Source organism: Vanellus vanellus (genome assembly GCF_965231255.1).
Source record: "Vanellus vanellus genome assembly, contig: HAP1_SCAFFOLD_109, whole genome shotgun sequence".
Taxonomy (NCBI): Eukaryota; Metazoa; Chordata; class Aves; order Charadriiformes; family Charadriidae; genus Vanellus; species Vanellus vanellus.
In genome coordinates, this window is record NW_028127033.1 from 295,157 (window position 1) to 315,484 (window position 20,328).

General features: G+C 52.6%; 1 protein-coding gene across 1 annotated transcript in view; it reads right to left on the reverse strand.

Annotated features, from left to right (window-relative positions):
- Positions 1 to 20,011, reverse strand: part of LOC309685567 (electroneutral sodium bicarbonate exchanger 1-like) — a gene marked incomplete at both ends in the record, with an annotated part of 82,271 nt that extends 62,260 nt beyond the window's left edge. Inside the window, 24 exons of the mRNA XM_082501312.1 lie at positions 1,987 to 2,068; positions 2,579 to 2,676; positions 3,093 to 3,227; positions 3,324 to 3,497; positions 4,769 to 4,837; positions 5,629 to 5,880; positions 6,476 to 6,637; positions 6,991 to 7,104; positions 7,807 to 7,968; positions 8,857 to 8,962; positions 9,065 to 9,310; positions 10,203 to 10,336; positions 10,471 to 10,645; positions 11,133 to 11,224; positions 11,389 to 11,535; positions 11,973 to 12,060; positions 12,434 to 12,591; positions 12,724 to 12,833; positions 12,980 to 13,168; positions 14,118 to 14,278; positions 14,470 to 14,605; positions 15,009 to 15,152; positions 15,863 to 15,944; positions 19,988 to 20,011. Coding sequence (XP_082357438.1) covers positions 1,987 to 2,068; positions 2,579 to 2,676; positions 3,093 to 3,227; positions 3,324 to 3,497; positions 4,769 to 4,837; positions 5,629 to 5,880; positions 6,476 to 6,637; positions 6,991 to 7,104; positions 7,807 to 7,968; positions 8,857 to 8,962; positions 9,065 to 9,310; positions 10,203 to 10,336; positions 10,471 to 10,645; positions 11,133 to 11,224; positions 11,389 to 11,535; positions 11,973 to 12,060; positions 12,434 to 12,591; positions 12,724 to 12,833; positions 12,980 to 13,168; positions 14,118 to 14,278; positions 14,470 to 14,605; positions 15,009 to 15,152; positions 15,863 to 15,944; positions 19,988 to 20,011 — 3,240 coding nt within the window. The remainder of the gene's footprint in view (positions 1 to 1,986; positions 2,069 to 2,578; positions 2,677 to 3,092; positions 3,228 to 3,323; positions 3,498 to 4,768; positions 4,838 to 5,628; positions 5,881 to 6,475; positions 6,638 to 6,990; positions 7,105 to 7,806; positions 7,969 to 8,856; positions 8,963 to 9,064; positions 9,311 to 10,202; positions 10,337 to 10,470; positions 10,646 to 11,132; positions 11,225 to 11,388; positions 11,536 to 11,972; positions 12,061 to 12,433; positions 12,592 to 12,723; positions 12,834 to 12,979; positions 13,169 to 14,117; positions 14,279 to 14,469; positions 14,606 to 15,008; positions 15,153 to 15,862; positions 15,945 to 19,987) is intronic.
- Between the last annotated feature and the right edge of the window lie 317 nt (positions 20,012 to 20,328).

Sequence of the window (20,328 nt, forward strand, 5' to 3'; positions counted from 1 at the left end):
AAAAAAAACCCAAATTGCCCTATATTAGAAGTGTATAATTCCATTTTAAGGGCAGGGCAGCAATAGGGCTGGTACCACAGCCCCCAGTCCCACAGCCACTGTGGGTCACCAGTGTAACGATTAAATTAAAGTTTCTTTTGGGAAGGGGGGAGAGACAGGGACTCTCCTGCTCTGGGACCTTTCCCCTCCGGGGAGGCAGAGCCGGAGCAGCGAGCACGGTCCTGCCGGGAGGGCAGCGTGGAGGGGACACGCACGGGCATCCCAGAGGAACAGCAGCAAGGAAACCCCGGCGCTGCACCTTTCCCTTCCTCCAAGCCTTTTTCTTTTCCTCTTTTTAAGGGCTCAACCAGTTTCTTCCCCCTCCGACCGTCACCGTGGGGCACTGGCACCAGCCGCTTTGCAAAACCCCGTCCCGTAAAAGCCGCCTGATTTTGGCCCTGTTTGGGGATGTGCCGCTTCCATCCTTACAGAGCAAACTGATAGATGATTTGTTTTTCTCCCCCCTCCCCATTTAGCAAGAAGCACCAACGTGCCGTTGTCGTTTTGGGTCGGTTTGCTGCAGAAAAAGGCTCCCGCAGGGGACGGGATAAGCCGATGGCAGGAGGGTCCCTGCACCCATCCCACTGCTGCTGGTGGAGGGCGGCAAGGGGACCTTTTCTTCGGGGTTGTCCTCTCCTCCCGGGCTCCGCAGCCCCACGCCGCAGCCCAACGACCCCCCCGAGATGGGAAGAGAGCACGAGAACCATCTCTGCTCAACAGCTTCTTCCTGCAAAGGGGCAGGAAAAAGGAGGAGGAAAAGGCACCTTCCCACTTGCCTCCGGGCTCATCCCACCCTGTGAGAGAGACGCGGCTTTGCGAGGAGAGGGGAGGAGGAAAAAACACCACAGCGAGAGAGCCAGGGAGGGAAAAGGAAGGAAAGCGGAGGGACAGCGGAGGGGCCGCCCGGGGACACAGAGCCCCAGGTCTCGCCTGGCCGCTCCCGCCACCACCCGGCGGATTGGAGGGGTTTGATCTGAAGCGCTGCCTTATATTAATTTAACAGCCGGGGGAGGAGAAGGCACCATTTCTGCCTTTTGCAGCTTCCAGGCTGATGGCAGAGCCGAAGCAAGAAAAATAATTATCATAAAACAAACAAACAAACAAACAAAAATTCAAAAAAAACCCCAATGTAAAACTGGAGCGCAGGGAGCAAATGCTTTTCCTTCGCCTCGGCCCAACCGCTCGGGCGCTCCGCGCTGCCCCGCCACGGAGGGCATCCCTCTCCTGGCAGGGAGAGACAGAAGGGCGAACTGAAGGCAGGACCCCAAACCAGACCCAAGAACCTGGTCGCGATGAAGAAGAAAGTGGAGAAAGCGTCACATACAACAGAAACATTCAGAGTTTATTTTGGGGGAACAAAAAAAAAAGAGAAACAGAAGAGGAGGAGTGAGATATTAAAAAAATAGCACTGAACAATGAGGCGGCAGCAGTCCCTCTACTGCTAAAAAACGGCAACAACCAACACAAGAACACACAGAGGCGGAACACCACCGAACTCCCACTGACTGTCATGTGCGCCTCAGTTTGCTGCTCTGGAGAGAGGGAATGCCTGAAGCACACCAAGGACAGCTGAAACCATCGCCGTGGCTTAAAGGGGAATCCGCCAACTGGAAAACAAAATAAAAGCGGTTTCTGCCCATGTCTGCGTGGGCACATCCCCGAGTCACGTTCTCACGCCTCTCCTTCAAAGTCAAGATTCCTACACATGAAAACTGGAGTTGGGGGGAGGGAGGAGAGAGAAAAGGAGGGAGAGCGTCATCAGTGGGGCTGTTGCCCCGCTCGTGGGACCGCGCCGGCAGAGAGGAGCTGGTTCGTGTGCCGCAGCCCTCGCCGCTTGCTCGGCATTGCTGGCAAAAAAAAAAAGCCGTAGGCACGTGCCACCGCTCGCAAAGGAGCACGGCCACGTTCCCACGCGATCCTTTACCTCTTTCCTCCCCAGATTCAGACTGTTTCCGTGCTCATAGTGAGAGCCTTCCACACGGTTGTTTTTGATATCTCATCCGAGACATTAATCTCCAAAGGATCAGTCCTGCAATAAATATTTGAGACAGCAATCTGTGACTGTGGGAACTGACGCCACCCAGCGCATCAGCACCAGCAAGAGGAACGGGGGGGAGGAGAACCAAAGCTGCGCATAAGCACAGCGGGTTGGGTGGGAGGAGGAGGTTTGGAAGGCGAGCCGGAGAGCCGCAGAGCTACAGCTCTGTGCAAAGGCTCTGCACAGAATCCCAGACTGGTCAGGGCTGGAAGGGCCCTCTGGAGCTCCCCCAGTCCCACCCCCGCCAGAGCAGGGGCACCTACAGCAGTGGCACAGGACACCTCCAGGCGGGTTTGGAATGGCTCCCGAGTGGGAGACTCCCCCACCTCTCTGGGCAGCCTGTGCCAGCGCTCTGCCGCCCGCCCTGCCCATAAATTTGCTCTTCCCGCCAAGCTGAGTGCATGGCGCTGGGATGCTCAGCAAAGATAAACGTGGAGAAAATTCTGCCAACCCCCTTCAGGCTGATCTTGCCGGGGGTCCTGCTGCTTGGTGGGGCTTTACCTGTCGCTGCTTGGCTTTGGGATATCCGCGCTGCTGGTCTTGCCCAGCTGCAGCCGAACGGAGTTTGCAGCAGCAGCTTCCATCATCTCCTGGGACTCCTGACATAAAAAGGGACAAATCAAAGTTCTCTGTCTATGATCGAAGTGGAGATAAACTAAAGACCCAGCAAAGCCCACGTGCTGCCCTCTCCTTCTGACCTTCTGTTAGCGCAGCCGGGGAAAGACCTTTCACTCCAAACACTTGGGGGGGGGGTTAAAACCACCCTTACGAGCAAATCTTTCCATCATAATTATAATGTTGATTATAAATGGCACCTTTAAAAATTATACCGCTATTCAAGTGTTAAGCTCACTGCTAATTTAAAAACAAGGTTATGATGCGGGATCCAGGCTGTCAGGATCTATTTCTATTGAGTTCGGATCTTCCCCCAACATTTCAAGAGAAGCTGTGACAGAAAGAGGCAATCTCAGAGCCTGAGGGAGACACCCACCCCCGAGCACCCAGCAAGCATCACCTCTTCTTCTTTGGCTTCATTTTTGGCATCGGCCAACTTCTTCCTGCTTTCTGGCATAAGGTCATCCAAAAAGCTGAGCTCCCGCTTTGAGAAGCAGAAGTCCATCACTTTCCGGACAAACACGAGAGCCAAAACCTTCACAAAATAAGAAGGAAGAGGGGGTGAGGTCTGAGATGATGTTACATCTCCGACGCTGCAAACGTCCCGCTGCTGAGCGGCACCGGCTCTTACCATCATGGGAAAGATGATGGCAGCACGGGACACCTTGATGGCCCAGAGCAGGACGAGGCAGATGAGCTGGATCAAGGTGAAGAAATGCACCTTCCGCAAGGGAACGTGCCGCAGGTAGATGAAATCCGGCTGGTGTTTTGCCGGCATCCAAAAGAGCTTCAAGCGGTCGAAGAACTGCAAAATAAAAGCAGAAAAGTTACCCCTTGGGGCTGTGGAAAGTTTCTGGCCCTGTTGGGACGTGGAAGGAGTTTTCAGGATCTCACGTGCAGTGAGAAATCCTGGATCCCACTTTGTTCCTCCCAGGAGCAGCACCCGTTTTCCCTTTGCTCCATCTATAAACCAGTGTGTCCATGAGAGCTGCCCACCAAATTGCAATTATTCCACATCCTTCTATTATAGAATCACAGAAGGGTTTAGGTTGGAAGGGACCTCGAACACCAGCCAGTCCCACCCCCTGCCCTGGGCAGGGACACCTCCCACCAGCCCAGGTTGCTCCAAGCCCCGACCAACCTGGCCTTGAACACCTCCAGGGATGGGGCAGCCACAGATTCTCAGGGCAACCTGCGCTGGTGCCTCACCACCCTCACAGGAAAAATTTCTCCCTGATATCTCAATCTGCCCTCTGTCAGTGTCAAACCATCCCCCCTCGTCCCATCGCTCCCCTCCCTCATCCAGAGTCCCTCCCCAGCTCTCCTGGAGCCCCTTTAGGCACTGGAAGGGGCTCTGAGGGCTCCCCGGAGCCTTCTCTTCTCCGGGCTGAACACCCCCAACTCTCCCAGCCTGTCCTCCCAGCAGAGGGGCTCCAGCCCACCCAGCAGCTCCGGGGCCTCCTCTGGCCCCACTCCACCAGGTCCATGGCTCTCCTGTGCTGTGGTCCCCGAGCTGGAGGCAGCACTGCAGGGGGTCTCCCCAGAGCAGAGCACAGCAGAGGGCACAATCCCCCCTCGCCCTGCCGGCCACACTGCTGATGCAGCCCAGGATGCGGTCGGCCTTCTGGGCTGTGATCGCGCATTGCCGGCTCACGGTGAGCTTCTCATCAGTCCGCACCCCCAGGTCCTCCTCAGACCATCTCACCCCCCCTCCCTGTTCTTCTATAAAAATATATGTTTAATATATTCTATTCTTCTGTTTGTTATTTGGCATTTCTCAGCCCACTGAATCCCCCAGCGAGGATTCCCACCGGCAGTAGAAATCGCCTTCGCTTTGCACTGAATTCCCCCATTTTCACCACACCAAACACTGCCCTGTCCCAAACTGTGACGCAGAGCGCGCTGAACTTGCCTGGTCCTCCCGCCCTACGTACCTCCTGTGCCCCCACCAATCTTCTCCTTATACAAAATACTTTCACTGCCTGCTTTTGGGGAGGTTTTCTCCCACACCACTGCTTTTTTCCTGCTTCTCTGGAGATGACACAGCAGGGAGCTGCACGCTGTAAGAGTCCATACCTGAATCCCTCTGAGCGACGACACACCCATGTAGAGAAAGACACCGTAAAGCACAGGCATGGGTATAAACTGGGAAATTAAAAAAAAAGAATGAAATAATTTATTTTTTTAATTGCTTTTTCAGTATTACTGCTCTCTTCTAGAGGCACTGCCTAAAATTGCCTAAAGCTTTCCAGTTTCCACAGGGTTAGAGATGTGTCACCTCTTAACCCGTAGAGGTTTTGTGCGTGCGAGTGAGTGAGTGAATGCTCTGCTTTAGGCTGAGCTTCTGAGTTACGTTTCATTAGAATAATCCTATTTTCCTGAAAGGTTGGAGGAAAATAGGTCATTTCACCAATGAAACTGTACACCACGTTCTGTGATGGGAGAAGAACATTTCTACACATTTTTGTGGCAACACGCAAAAGCGAAGTGCCTCCTTTTAGCCTTGAGCTGTGGTGACTTTGTGGGAGGAACACACAAGGAAGCCCACGGGGATGATTTTGGTGTGTTTAGCTACTGGGAACGGCTGTTGGGAGGCATTTGGGGGAGCCAATTGCATCCCATAAGGTGCTGCCTGCTTGAAAGAGAGCAGTGTACTGGTCTGAATCCGCTTCATCGTAACCCATAAACACAGGTGGGCCTGAGAGACACCTGGGAATTAAAGCAGTTGTCCTGCTCGCTTGCCTCGAGGACACCAAACTGGGGTGTGAAGGGCTGGAAAGGGTAACTGAGGCTGGTTCCCACTGTGGGCCAAGCCTCAAGGTTTGGGATCGCCTCCTCCTCTGCTCCACACCTACTCAGGCCTGGAGGGAGGGGATGGTTTTTGTCAAACCTCCAAAAAGCTCACGCTTGTTGGGCGTTTTGCATTTTCCTCTTACCTTTAACACCGAAGTGAAGAAGACAGAGCAGCCCATGAGCACAAAGATCATCAAGCCGGTGACTCTCTGCTCTCGTATCCCCAGAAACTTGGGTTGTTCTCCTGGAGCTGAGCAGCCAGACTCCACTTTGAGGCTATTGACGTGGGTGATGGACAGGACAGTCGCAGCCACAAACCAGGGCAGCCCCATCACGGAGCACACCCCGAGCATCACGGCCACCATGAAAAGGTCCAGGTGGTACCCGCATCCTTTCTGTGGGCAGCAAAACAAGGAACAGAGCATCCCACAGCACAAGAGCGAGGACAACGTCGTGACTCAGACTCAAACCCTACTTGGGCACAAGTCACCCTCTTGAAACTTTAAGAGAAGAATTGGCAAAAATAAGGATGGATCCGGTCTTTGCGCAAGCACCTTGCATGAAAATCTGGCAGGGGTTCAGACCAAGTGGATTTGGGAGGTTTGTGCAATAGCTACTTCTCAAAAAAAACCAAACAAAAAAGACTATTTTCATTCATAAAGAAAGTTCTACCACTGGCAAGCAAGGCGTGACCCCGAGTTATCCCTGGCAGCGCGTCAAAACAGATCGTTCCCCCAGCTCCTGCTGGCGTTTTGAAACAAAAACACGCTTCTATAGTGCTCAAAAATTAATTTGTTCCTCCAAAAGATTGCTCATCTGAACTCCCCTCGTTTGCTCCCTGTGACATCACTAATCCAGCAGAGCATCCTGCCACACAGCCTGACATTGTCCCAAACCAACGCCTTCACAAAGCACTTGGCATAGGAGCTTCTCCCCACACCTGCAGCCCAGAGTGGGGTGGGGATGGGGTCAGCTCTTGCAGCCCCTTACCTTCAGCTTGTGCTCCTTCCTGTTGACAATGACAGCCGTGATCTGCTGGTCCATGAATATCAAGATGGTGCAGAGCAGAGCTGGGATGGGCGCGGCCAACACCGTCCACCAAGGGTTGGGCCCTATGGGGTTGACCAACCACCCGCGGTCGTCTCTGGTAGGCTGCAACAAAGCCAAAACACACATCAGGATCAACTCCCAGCCCAGCCACTTCACTGGCTTTGATTTTCCTCTCCATCGCTGTGCCGCCTCATCTCCTGGCCCTGCCTTCGTGTCACCCTCTCCTACCGGGTTCAGCAGTGCCAGCGTCCTCGTCGCAAGCACCTATAGATACTTCTGTAGGTATCAAGTTTTGGGGCTGGCTTCCTCTTTCCAGAAGGAAACGATGCACTCGGAGGTGGAAGAGGAGATGGTAACACCACCAGCATCTCCAGGCTCAGCCCTGTCCTGTCCCAGCATCACCTTGTGGCATCCCCAAGGGCTGAAAGCGGCTCCACACCAAAACACCCCATTACCTTGAACATGTGGGGGACGTGGAGCTTCGGCGACGGGATCCCAACCAGGAAGTCAATGAGGACCATGACGACGATGGTGAGGAAGACACCAAAGTCACTTACTGCGGACCGTACCTGGGGCAAGAAAGCAGAGCTGAAAGGGACAGCACAAACGGGGCCATACCGTGAGATGGAAAAGTTAAAGACATCAACAGCATTAAGGCTGGTTAACAAATTCCCACCACTCTGAGAAGATGCAGCCAAATCCCTCGTTTGGATAGTGTTGCTGTGTTTGTACCTGCGAGATCTGGTGTCAGGCAATAAAAAAAGTTTAATTAGGTGGAAAAGGGTGGTTTAAATTCAAACTTAAAAAAAAAGCCAATAAATATTAAAAAATAACGGAACAGACGTCTGCCACTACAGCTGCACTCACAGCTACAATGGGAATAAGGCACTGAGGCATCATTTGCTCCTCAAAAGGAAGAAACGGTGTCTTTTGTGTCTTTTTCTATGGCAGTTCCTCATTTGAATCAACTTTCCCCTTGGGCACACCAGGTGAAAAAAACCACAAATGAAAATACAACAAACAACCAACTTTGGAAGACCGATTTCCCACTGCCTGGGGAAAATACCACTCTGGGGCAGGTCACGAGGCAGGTGGGAAACGCTACGATTGTTTTGCACTCCTGGAAATGAGTGAGAGACATCCAAGTTTGGCCTTCAAGGTCCAATATTTCCCAGTTTGACCAAGTGGTGGCAAACACTGCTTAGTGCTCCGGGAAAGCCATTTTGGGAAATGAGTGTGGAGACTGCTGCTGGCCGCCGTCTTCTACCTACTCTGGTCGGGAAGTAGCGGCTGGTTTTAAACTTCTTCAATAAGCCCGACAGGACAAAGGTGGAGAAGAAGAGGATGCAGCACCAGAAGAGGACATCGGGCGTGTAGGGGCCATCGTGTCCACAGGCAGGTCCACGAAACTCTCCATGCAAATACCGACATTCCTGGGGAAACAGAGCATCAGGACACAAAGGTAGTGCACATGCGGCAAGGAAACCTCGGATAACTTGGGGGTTTGGAGGATCTTGCTCCAAGATCTGTGACCTCGGGACTGCTGCAGCTAGCGGAGATTTATATTTAACGATCAACAGCAGCTGAATAAGTGACACATGGAACTACACAGACAGCAGAGAGAGGAGATGTGATGGGACACTGTACCACAGACCTATGGCACATCCTCCGCTTGAACGGCAGGTAACCGTGGCTGAAGACACCAGAGGGGAAGGAAACACTGGGAACTCTTGGGGAGAGCGAAAGAGGGAACGGGGAAGGAGGGCTAAGACAACAGCGACAGGAAAGGAGAAGAGACAAATTGTCCCTTCCCAGGGGCGGGTTCACAGGACACGGCCAAGGGGGGTGAAGATGTCCATAAGAGCGTCCCACCCTGTGCCTGAGCTCTGCTTCCAGCAACAACGGCCCAAGGGGCTGCTCAGACATGCAAGTTTATGCACGTACCTTCAGACAGCGCTGAGTAAGAAAGCAAGGCCTGGAGTTACTAGGAACCAATTAAGGAAGCTAATTACAGCCTTCAAGCATGAACTTAAGTCCTCCAACTTCTCCAATAACCAAAGCACCCACTGAACCTTGCTCCCAGACAGAACCGCTGTCCTGAGGATAACAGTTATTGCCCACCATGTCGGGGATGAGGTGGAGAGGTGGACTCTCCTTCCCAGGCCCAAGGAGGTTAAACACACTGAAGTAATGACTTTTCAGAGCAGCACTGGCACAAGTTGAAGCCCACCATCACCTGAAGGGCTCTGAGCTTTGCACCAGGCCAGTGCCCCTGGACCCCGCGGCCGCAGCACGAGGAAGCAGTGACTCGGGGCACTTACAGTCACCGTGAGGTTCTCCCAGGTGATGCCAGACACATTGATCTTGTTGCTCTCCCAGAACTGCAGGGTTCCGTTGCTGGGATGGGTCGGTGCCTCACACTTACAGCTGGGAGGAGAGAAGCCAAGACAGGGGTGAGGGGAAGGCGATGGAGGTGCAGCCCTGAGCTCCTGCCAAGGGGCAGCGGTGTTTTAGGAGGAAGAAACCCACTAGGAGACGGTGAGGAAGTCCAGCTTGCTGTGCGTGTGCACAGGGTAGGTCACTCGCAGGTGACTCAGCTTCTCCAGAGCCTCATAGATGAAGATGATGCAGATGAGGGAGGCGAAGGCTTCTTCGGTGAAGCGGGTGATGTAGCACACCAAAGAGCTAGCATCAGTGGCCACCAGCACTATGCAGAAGAAGGCGGTCCACAGACCAATGCATGCCCGGAGAGAGAGATAGGAGAGCGCGTAGTCCCTGGGAAAGCAAAAGAAAACGCAGGGTGGAGAGGGCAGCAAGAGGCTCCGAGCCGTGCCTTCCTTTGGGGAAAGTCGGCAGCAATTCAGGAGCGTGTCAAGGCTGCGGATGGTAAATGCAGTTTCCACGTCCTACAACAGACAGCCTCAGGGCTGCGGCACAGGGTGTGGGCCCGCAGGAGGAGAGGCTAATTATTTAATTATCCTTATTTAACAATGACCTTGTGTTAACGCCTCAGAGCCTAACTGAGGTCAGGTCCCTGTTGTGGAAGGTGGTGTTCTCCCACATCACCCCGATGCCCTAACAGCAAAACCGGCTGGGTTTGCACCCAGTTACCTGCTGCCAGCAAGTTGGGGCTTCATAATAAATTTAATTGCAATAAGGGGGTTAATCTCCCATCACAGTTGCCACAACAAAAAGACTGTCATGGAAAATATCCATTTTGCCTGAAAAGCTCCTGCTTTCTCAAAAATCATCAAAACATTGGACCAGAAAACTCTTTGGATATGTGGGTAAAATATATTTCCACTTCCAGCAAAATTCATGCAAAAGTGTGCCCGAGTTTGTACTGAGAGGAAAGCAAATCTTCCCTCATTCCCAAACCAGAGTCATTTGTCTCATCTTCCCTGTGCAGCCCATCTCGGGCATCCACATCCTTGTGGTTTCTCCTCCTCCTGCTCTTTCACTTTAACCCTAAAAACCCCGAACCACCCATCCATCCTTCAGAGACTGAGGGCTCCTGCACCGTCACATACTAAAGCAGCAGCGCGTGATGTCTGTGACACAGAAGACAACTTAAATCTACCAACTACCACTAAGAAAAACATCTTTTCTCCATCTCTGCCTTCTTCCAAAGGCGCTCGCAGCACCTGGCTGCAGCAGCCAGCCTTACTTGCAGAATTTGTAGAGGATCTTCTCGAACACGAGGACAGGGCCGGTGCTGCCGAGGATGGTGAGAGGTTGGCCAGCAAAGAGGGAATACACCACGCCGGTCATGGATGCGCCCAGCAGCGACTCCATGGCACTCTGTCCGGGGAAGAGAGGCAGCAGTGAGTAATTAAATCATTAGGGGGAAAAATACAAGTGCAAATTCACTGCAGCAAGGACTTCTGCATGAGTGTTGTCCTCCCCCGTGCCACCCAACAGAGAGAGGTGCTCACTATGTGGCCGTTGGTCGCCTCCCCCAGCAGTCCCCCAAAGGTGATGATGGGGGACATGCAGGCACAGTAGAGAAAGAGAAAGGACGCCAGACACTGCAGGCTCAGACCATCCCGAAAGTCACTCCAGAACCAGGGGGCTTTTCGCTTCACATCCCGGATCAAACCTCCAAAGAGCCTGGAGGAAGGAAAAAAAAAAACCACAACATTTTCGTGGAAGACTGCATTAAGTTTTCTTGGCTGAGGAAGGACAATCACAAGCACAGAGTAACTTCCGTTGCTAAAAAGAAGTCTCCTTCTTCCATTTTAGCCCCAGTAGAAACTGAGGCATACAAAAACCCCTCCAACAAAAAGAAAAAGAGACCAAACCTGAGAGCCCGTCCCCTCTTATTGCAACAGTCCCTCACTTTGAGAAGCAGCAGAGCTCTACCTGGAGGTACTTACACATCTGCTTCCACCCCAAAGCAAGAAAACCTCTGTGCAACCATGCTGCGGCTCAGCCCAGCTGCCCAAATGTCCCACCCGCCCAGCCCAGGGGACCAAGCTGGGAACCTGGAGCCCCTTCACTGACCCAGTTCACCCCAAAACTCTGCTAGAAGGGAGGTGCGCACTCAGATTTTAGGACCAAACAGAAAAACACCCCACCAAACTATTTCAGTTCACACCTTCCTGTCCGCTCCAGTTCAGGACCGCTGTGTTTCTCCGGCTTGCTGTGAGAAGCGCTGTCATCGAGAGCTTCTGGCACCTTCCTTTTTTCCTGTTAAAATGGAAATAAGATAAAGATATGTCTCTGCAGCCACTGGCTTGGTTTGCTTTTTGGGCTGGGTACGTGACCTGTGAATTTGGGCCCCTGAGTAGCACCCCCAGCCATGCTGCCCTCCTGCCCGTCCCCCTCGTGCCTCCTTCTGCCGCAGCACCCACCTGCGAAGGGATGTTTTTGGGGGGCTCAATTCGGATGGAGGGATCCCACTCTCCTGGCGGCAAAACCATGACCTGATCCAGAAACTCATCGATGCCAGCCACCAGGTCAGCCCGGTTCTTGGCTTTATAGGCAACGTCGTGGAAAACCTGCCGTAGGAGACAACCTGGTGAGAGGATGACCCATCTCAGATGTCCTAACCAGTGCAATAAGCTCTTGGCTAAATGCAAGGTCATTTCCCCCAAATTGCCTGTTGGAAGTGGCAGGAAATATTCCCCCCAAAGGAAAAATTTGTGCATCACAGTATTTGTAACCATCTCCACCAGGCTCCCGTCCCCCATGGCACACCACAGCCTTCTGCTTCAAGCAGAGAAGTTTCACTGGCCCTGGCAATGCCACCACTGGGGACAGCGTGCTGGGGACCCTGGGGAGAAGGATGAGGCATGGGCTGCAGCCCAGGTGGGATTTTAGCCTCCTGCAGGCAGCTAACAGGGACAACAAACCCTCTTCCTCACTACTACAGAGACAGGAAGAGGTGAAGAAAGCCCAAAAAAATGACCCGGAGATATCTCTTATCTCGTCACACCTCATCCGTCATGATAGTAGCCATGGACCTGCCGATCTCGTGGTACTGATGGGCTCTTCCTCCTGGTCCAAGCAAAACAAACAGGAACCTAGGCAAGAAAACCAAAATGAGAGAGAAGAACATGGCCTCACTCAAAGGGCACCCAAGGAAATCCCTGGGAGCTCCCACCCCAGAGCGTGGCTCCAGGGGGGATGTGTAGGCTCACCGACTCCGGTGATGAATTTGAAACGCATCAAAACCAAATGCAAATTTGAGTTTGGGGCCAACTTTCATTAAAATTGGCCAATGGGTTTAAAAGCTCCAGCAGGGAAGGGAGAAATGAAAGCACGGAGATGTGGGTGGGAGAAACGTGCTTGCTCCCACTGGCCGTGTTCCCCTGGGACGCCCAACTGATGCGTGCAATTTGGTGGTTTGTTGTGGTGTTTTTTTTTAAATACAAACTTTGCGCTTCTCATTCAGACCTCGTTGGGATGGGAACTTCCGTCATGCCCGAGAGGAGGACAGCTGGGCTCAGGCGGACAAATGCCACGATGGGCTGGCGAAGGAAATCCAGCTCTCCTACGAGCACGTTGCACGCTTCAGCCCCGGTGGGAATTTTCTTCATGAAGCGCAGCTCAGCCTGGGCATGACAAAGGATTTTCAGGCCATTACCCCAAAAGCAAAGCCCACAGCACTCTGCAGAACACTCTGCAGCCAAGTTTGCAAGAGCAAATCTGGCCCTAAAGGTGTAAGAAAGCTATGAGTGACTCACCTTGCTTAGGTCCATTGCATTGGTGTCACGGTTCACCCCATTTTTAGCTTCTGCAGTGGTGGGAGATGGGTGAGGAGTGAGTGTTTGGGTTGGAAGGAGAAAGAAAGACACTCAGAAAGAAAAGCAAGGAGCAATCGGGACACTTCTCCTTTGCCAGGAGAAGTCTAATGGGGCCAAAGCCCTGCAGAAACCTTCACCTGGTGCCAAAGCCTGGCAGAAACCCTCATCGGGTACCAAACCCTGCAGGAACCCTCACCTGGCTTGTCGAGGGGATGCACGTCTAACTGCTTCTTGCTCATGTCAGGAAACGAGCAGACGATGGGGAGAAGGTTGTTTCTTTTCTTCTCGTTCTGATGGTGATGTTTCTTCAAAAGCACTTCTCGAACTTTCTCCCGCATGCACTCATCAAACCCCGCGGACTGCTCTTGCTGGCCCAGGATCATATCTGGAGATGGCAACAGGAAACGAAGCCGTCAGAGCAGAAAGTCCCCAAGCCCCGACCCCTCAAGCCCCCGGCGAAGGCTGCGCCACGCAGGATACCCTAACGCGGGCTCAGCCTTGCTTAGCAAGACGTTTTAACGCAGTTCAGCCTTTGCAGCAAAAGGAAGAATTCTCTTTTGCTAAAAGCCATCATCAAAGTGCTTATTCATCACTCCGCTCAGATAATTATTCCCCATCCTAGATAATGACATTTTTTTGCCCAATCTGGCGTTTCTAGACAGACTCTCTAGACTCGACACATTTCAACAAATTATAAGCAATCTCTAGCACAGACTTTCCCAGAGTTTCCTTTGCCCATCGACTGCAATTTGGCAAGCCCGGGGAGAAACGTGCTAAGAACGGCTCTGACTTCTCCAGCTCTTGCAAGGGCTGAATGGAGACCTGCCAGTCAAAGATAATTTCTCCAAAGCTGCTTTTTCAATTAACTTCAATTATCTTCCCCACAGAAATATGCTGCTTGGTCACCTGCCAGATAAACTCTGCCTTTAAAGCTCTTAAATCCTGGATGTTAAGGCAATAGGAAAAAAACAAAACAAAGAACAGGAGGAAACAGCTTGTAGTAAGTAGTTTATTTAAGGAGGTTCAGCTCTTACGCAGACTCCGTGTTCCTGAGAGCAGCCTGCCAAGGCCTGACACTCCTTTCTGGCCAGAGAATATTCTCTAATCGCCTCTCTGACCCCACAAATTGCTTTCAAAAGGCTCCCATACTGGGAGAAAAAGCTGATGTGACTGTTGTACACCCAGTCTACATCCAAAAAGCAACCCACGATTTAAAAACACAGCGGAGGTTCTGGAAAAGGACGTGCCATTGGGGCAGGGTTTGATACGGGAGTGAAGGGCACCGCGGCAAATTGAGCTCGGCCGTTCCCGGCGGGTCGCAGCGTGCTCAGTACCTGCGATCTCTTCGATGCTGTTGGCACAAACGTCCAGCAGCACCATCCCGTTCATGATGCAGCTCCGCAGCTCGAAGAGGCTGTGCAAGGACAGCGTGGCCACGTAGGGCTTGCTCCAGCGCTCGCCGCCATCTTCCACGTCCTCCTCAAACTTCAGCCACCTGCAGACATTGGGCACGATCAGACCCGTTGCAAGAAAACAGCCTCAGCTCTGCAACCCCTTTGGTGCAGCTACGGGGCGGCAAGAGGAGAAGGCTCCGCGCATCGGCACCTGCAGCTGCAAAAGCTTCGCGTCCCGGAGAGCGGAAGGCAGAGCCCACGGCCGCCACCGCAGCTGGCAGCAGGGATTTACCTTGCCGTTTCCTTCCACTCGGCATCTTCACCCGCCTTCAGGAAGATCTCATCCAGCTCAGTGAACAAGTGGTGGGGAACGTGCTGCTCGTTCTCCTCGGTGCTGAGGATGAACTGCACCCGCTGGGATGGGGTGTCTGGGGGCAGAAGATAAATCCCGTTACCACACCTGCATTCAGCCCGTCACGCTCACACGCAAAGTGGCCATCGATTGGCACCAGTTCAGCCCTAAATATTGGGCTAGCCCCTCTCCCCCGGGTCTGGCCGGGCTTGCACAGAGCCATGGAGAAGGAGAAGCATCTATTGCACCTCTGCATAAGGACGGGCCACTTTCCTTCCCCACGTTTCCATTTTTAATGGCAGGATCCCTCCAAGGAAGAACAGCCTCAATCCATTATGCCTTCAACTGCCTCCCAAATAATGCCACTTTCCCTCAGAAGAACAGCAAACCACACAAATCAGCCACACAGACCGGCTTGCAGAGGACCCCGGCACCCACGCAGCCCCGAGGAGGCTCGTGAACGCTGCGGCGGGACTTACAGTGGTAGCCCTGCTCCATTGGGGCACAGTCCTTCTCCTGTTCCTTCTTCCAATGCTTCTGGCGGTGGGGTCGGTGGTGCCGGTGGCACCGGTGGCTTTGCCTCACCAGTGGCATCTGCACGCCCACGGACAGGGTGCGGTGGCCTGCGAAAAAAGCAGTGTTCGCATCACTCTCGATATTGCGGAGATGGTTGACACCGCTGCCACGATTAAACCAGCGCATCCATCCCAGGAGGAAACACCAACTTCTCTTCATTTTAGTTTCACTGCATCCCTGAATGTCAGAGACCCCTCCCTTTTTCCAAGCCTGTTTTACTCTAACTTTGCAACAACAGAGCAACAACAAGCGATGGCTCCGGGTCACCTAAAAATGCCCTGAAAGTATCAACCCTCGTCTCAAATCCCAGCTTTGGCTGGACAACACTCAGACCTGCTCATTAAGCAGCGACAGAAGGTAATTATTTTTAAAATCTTTGTTGGCACAAGGCGACAAGAGGAGATCCAATCAGTCCCGTGATAATGAAGTCTGGAACAAAAAAAAAGAAAATCACAGCCCTGTGTCTGCAGCCATCAAATTATTCTCCTGACCTCTCCAAGCCAAGAGCAGCCTCTGAGAAAACAAGCTGGGAACTACCCAGCTCCATGGCCAACACTCACACCACAGATGCTGCGGGGGCTTTTTCCCCTCTGTCTAAAAGCCACAACATTAAAAAAAATGTAAAAATAACTGTGCTTGTTTATTTAGAAGCATGCCACGTTTCATGGCAGGTGATGCATACGCTGAGCACAGGACGCGGCAGGGACTTTGCGCGACGGGAAAACGCGTGGGGCTGGTGGCACCTCTCCCGACTCACCTTCCAGCTCCTCCTTCTCATAGTGAATAGTGACAGCGGCGCTCGTTCTTCCCTGGTCAATCACCGCCTCCTCGTCATGTCTCTGTTTAGCGAGGAGAAGAAGATACAAGTTGGGACCAGGTGAGGAGAGCTCCCTTATGTCCTCCCAGCCATCACCCATCCCTGCGGCCACGCGAGCCCACGAGCATCACACCTCTGTGTGTCTCCTCCTCCAGGCACAGCCCTAAAAACACGGATTTGGAGGAGGTTTTTATTCCCATACCCAAATAAAACCACCTGTAACGTCACCTGTATTGTATACACCGTGAGTCTGGAAGGATTTACTAAAAGGGGAGACAGTTGAGTGTTTCAAACCAAAACCAAACCTCCTGCTTCGTTCTTGTGGTTCCTTTCAAAAAACTAAAATAGGGATTTCCAAACTGGGGGTGGGGTGGGGGAACCCAACCCCACACTTTTGAGCACAGCCAGTTTCATTCTCCAAACGTGACACCTGCAGGACTCACTAGATGGCACTTGGCTACAGGACATGGCCACCATCAACCTCCAAAGGCCCTCAAGAACCTGCAAGGGTGAAGCTTCGACTTCAGCCCAACCAGGCTCGGGCTTCTCTTGCTGCAAGCCTGCTTTCCACACAAAACTGCGTTTTTCTCCTCAAAAGAAAAGCCAAAGGCTAACAGCTAATGCCCTCCTTGGCTGAAATACCACTGCCAGCGCTGCACAAAGAGCATCTGTGCCTTAAAAGCTGAAGGAGAACTACAGGAGTTCTCTTCTCCCCTTGTCCCTGGGCTGGGGAAGGGCATCACCGGGATCACCACGCTCAAAGAAATAAAAACCCAACCACGTCTCACACTCGAGTCGCAACTGCAGCTTTGAAAGGGCCTCCAGGAAACCCTTCTCTTTAGAGAAGAGCAAAACACCAGAGATCTGCTTTTTATCCCCCAAATCCCTGCTTCGACTGAATGGCATCACCTGCCGCCGCGCAGCAGCGACACTCGGGAAGCTCACACCTCCCGCTCACCAGCCAATTTAACGAGCAAAAGGAACAAACGTTCCCATCTGGGAATGAGTTTTTTCTGGCCCCCGAGTACTAATTTCAAAGCCGACTTGCTGCGACCTCCCCACCAGCTCCGGGCACTCGCCCGCGTCACCCGGCAGACAGATTATGACACGCCTGTGGCTTTCCTGTCCTCTCTCCCACGCCGACCTCTGCCACCCTCCGTCCCTTCTTAGCAATGTGTCTGCTCCCCTCCAGATTTACCGGAAAAAAAACTCAAAAACCCAAACCCCATCCTCAGAAAAGGCACGGGACAAAAGGGGCTTAATCAAATCGCTTTAAATGGCAATTTTAGTAAAATCGTTACTTAAGTAAAACACCAATTTGAATTAAATCGCAATTTAAGTAAAATTGCCACCGAAATAACCCCCCAATTTGAATTAAATCACTATTTAAATTAAATCGCAACTTAGATACAATCACACTTGAAATAAAATCGCAATTTAAATACAACAGCGAGCTTGAGTGTGTTACAAGGGTGTCAGAGTGGGAATAAACGGAGCGATTTGGGCATCACAGCTCCCCAAATTCCCCCCGAGCAACATGGGGAATGTCTGCTTCTCTCTCAGAAACCATTTTGGCTCCGTGCTCCCACCCACGATGCTAAACCTGCCCCCGGCAGGGCACAAAGCATCGTCCCCCCCGCATCCTTCCCTGCTCTGGCGACATGCCAGTGGGATTTTGGGAAGTCTCCCCCCCCTTTTTGGGGGATGCGCAGCTCCTCGGCACAGCCCTCCCACCTGTAACTCTTCCAGAAGTGTCATTTTGGGACCCTCCTCCTGCTTCATCCTCAAGTCGGTCACCGGTTTTGGGGGATAACTGAGCCTCCAGATCAATCAGAGGACCAAACCCTCCGACTGCAGCCCAGTGACTCCCAGTCTGCACCATCTCCAGCACATAAACAGCGACCGTTGCTGGGATCGGAATGTTCAGGGTGACCCCGGCAGTTATTTAAAGCCATACACCCCAATACTGATCCCGCTTGGAAAACTTAGCGGATGGGGAGAAACCTGCTCTGTTTTGAGGAAAAACTATCCAGAATAGAGAAAAGGGGTGGAAACGCTGCATCTCGGCAGGGCAAAAGGTGTTACACAGTGTTTGGGTGTATTTGAAAGCCCAAACTGCCAAAAGACCACGTGAGGCACAAACCGTTGGGGAAATGCCCGTTATGGGGCAGCCCTGATTTTCATCAACATTTCCTGCATCAAATCAGGGTGTTTCAGGGAGGTCTCCCTTCGGCACGGCCTCCGTCCCTTCGCGGCTTCCATAAACCCTCGTTAGCCAGACCAAGTCCTACGCCGTACGGAAATGGCCAGAGAAGCCCCATGTTTTACTCTCCTCGCTTCCGCCAGCTATCTCCAGCCCTACCTTATTTTCCAAGCGGAGCTAATCCCTCATTTCCAGCCTACAGATTCATTTGCTGTCATGAACTTCCTCCCCGGCGCTGCTCAGCACAAAGGTTAACGGCCCCGGCTCGCCCTGAAAGGTGACATGGGATGTAAAAGAACACAGCGAAGGAGGGTGACAACGAGGGCTAATCCGTTAAAATCCCATCGGGATCCAAGCTCAGATCTCTGCTGCTTTTTTATTATTTAGTATTAAAGCTTCAGACGCAAAGACAGGAGGAAAGAAACCAAGTGGGTCCGTGGCAAGATGCTCCGAGCATCCCATCGCCCTTCCCCAGTTGTTGCAGCATCCCCGAAATCGTGGCAAACCTCGCACAGAGATGCCACCGAAGGAACCGGTGCCACTCAAAACCCTCTTTTTCCTGATTAAGCCACTCAAATGGACTCAGAAAGGTTATTTCATTGCGGAAATTGCTGGAGGATTTAAGAATTTAATAAGTCTATGGGATCTGTGGATGCGTGGGCTTGGGATGGGACGGAGCAGGACGGAGAGATGCCTCCAGAAAGCGAATTATCCCATCCCAGGATGGGTACCAGCACTCACAGACGCTTCACCTTCCCCCTTTGTCCTTCGCCGCCGCTGCCAGGCGCTTGGAAAACATCAAATCATCGAAACTGGGCTGGGAAAGGGGATGGCGAGCTCACTTTTGAGTTTCGGAGCAGAGGGTGTTGTTCCATCTCAAGAAAACTTCTCCAAATTATTATTTTGCTGCAGGGTTTTTTTTGTCCCAGCAGGAGGGAGAGGGACTTTTGACTGTCCTGCCTCAGTTTACCTGTCTCAGTGCAACTCTTCCGGTTAGAAAGAAAAATCTTTCCCTGGGGAAGCTTCGGTGTAATTGAGGATGAGGAAAAGTACAAAGCAGAGGTTCAGGTCTGGCTTTGAGTCCTCCCAGTGCCAGGGGAGGCCAAAAGCATCGCACGAGCAGGCAAACTTCCCACCTCGGCCCCCTCGTCCCGTCACACGCAAGCTGGACTGGCCACCAGCAGCAGGAGGGAGGACTAATGTAATTAATCTCACGCAAAGTGTAATTAATAACACTGATCCCAGTGTTATAAGGGGATGAGGGGCCAAACTGGGGGAGCTGCTCTGGTGGCGGAGCAGGAGACCCCCCTCCTCACCCCTCTCCATCTCCATCCTACCCAGACGAAGCCACCGGCCCTGTGGCTCCCTCCTTTGCTATCGTGGGGGTCAGCACCATCCCCTGCAGGGACCCCTCCAGCTCCTGAGCCAGGATTTGGGCTGTGACGGGGACTGGACCCGGGAGAGGACACATCTCCAGAGCCCCAAAGTGGGGCTGTGAGGGGGGGACACACGCAGGTCACAGCTGAGCATCACCAGGACGTGACCATCATCCCTTGCTGGCGGAGACGCAAATTCCTCTCAGTCTTTCACCCGAAAGACTACACGTCACTAAAGAAAGACCGAAAATCTACATGTCACTATCACCTAAGGGGGAAACACTATTAAATACAATACCTTATTCTCTGCTGTTCTTATCTTCTGGGTCTTTCTGGAGCGGGGGCGACCTCGTGGTGGTGGACCCTCCGCAGAGCTCAGGTGCTGCCGGAGGCGAGAGATGGTGGGTGGGTTTTCCCAGTGGAGGAAAGGGACCTGATTGCCGGGCTGAACCGGCAGTTGCCCAGTTGCCAACTAGAGGCGGTCACCCTCTGGGCTTCTGCCGGCTTCATCACCCTTTAAAAACGCCTCCGGGGCCTTCTGAACCTCCCGCGGGTGATGGTATTTCACGTGCACTTTCCTTCCATTGACCGTCCCAAACACCCTGGAAGGGAGAAAACAAACGGGGATTTTTAACTCCTTTTTTTAAAAAAAAATAAATCCTTAGATGACACTTCATTATTTCTACTTTTGTGAGTTTCTTGTGTGTTTTGCTGCGTGGTGCCACAGAGTCTCTGCCAGTACCCCCGGCTTGGTGGGACCTTGGTGGTTAAACACAGCAGATTGTTGGGGATTAAAATAAGAGAAATAACAGCGAGACGGCTTAAAA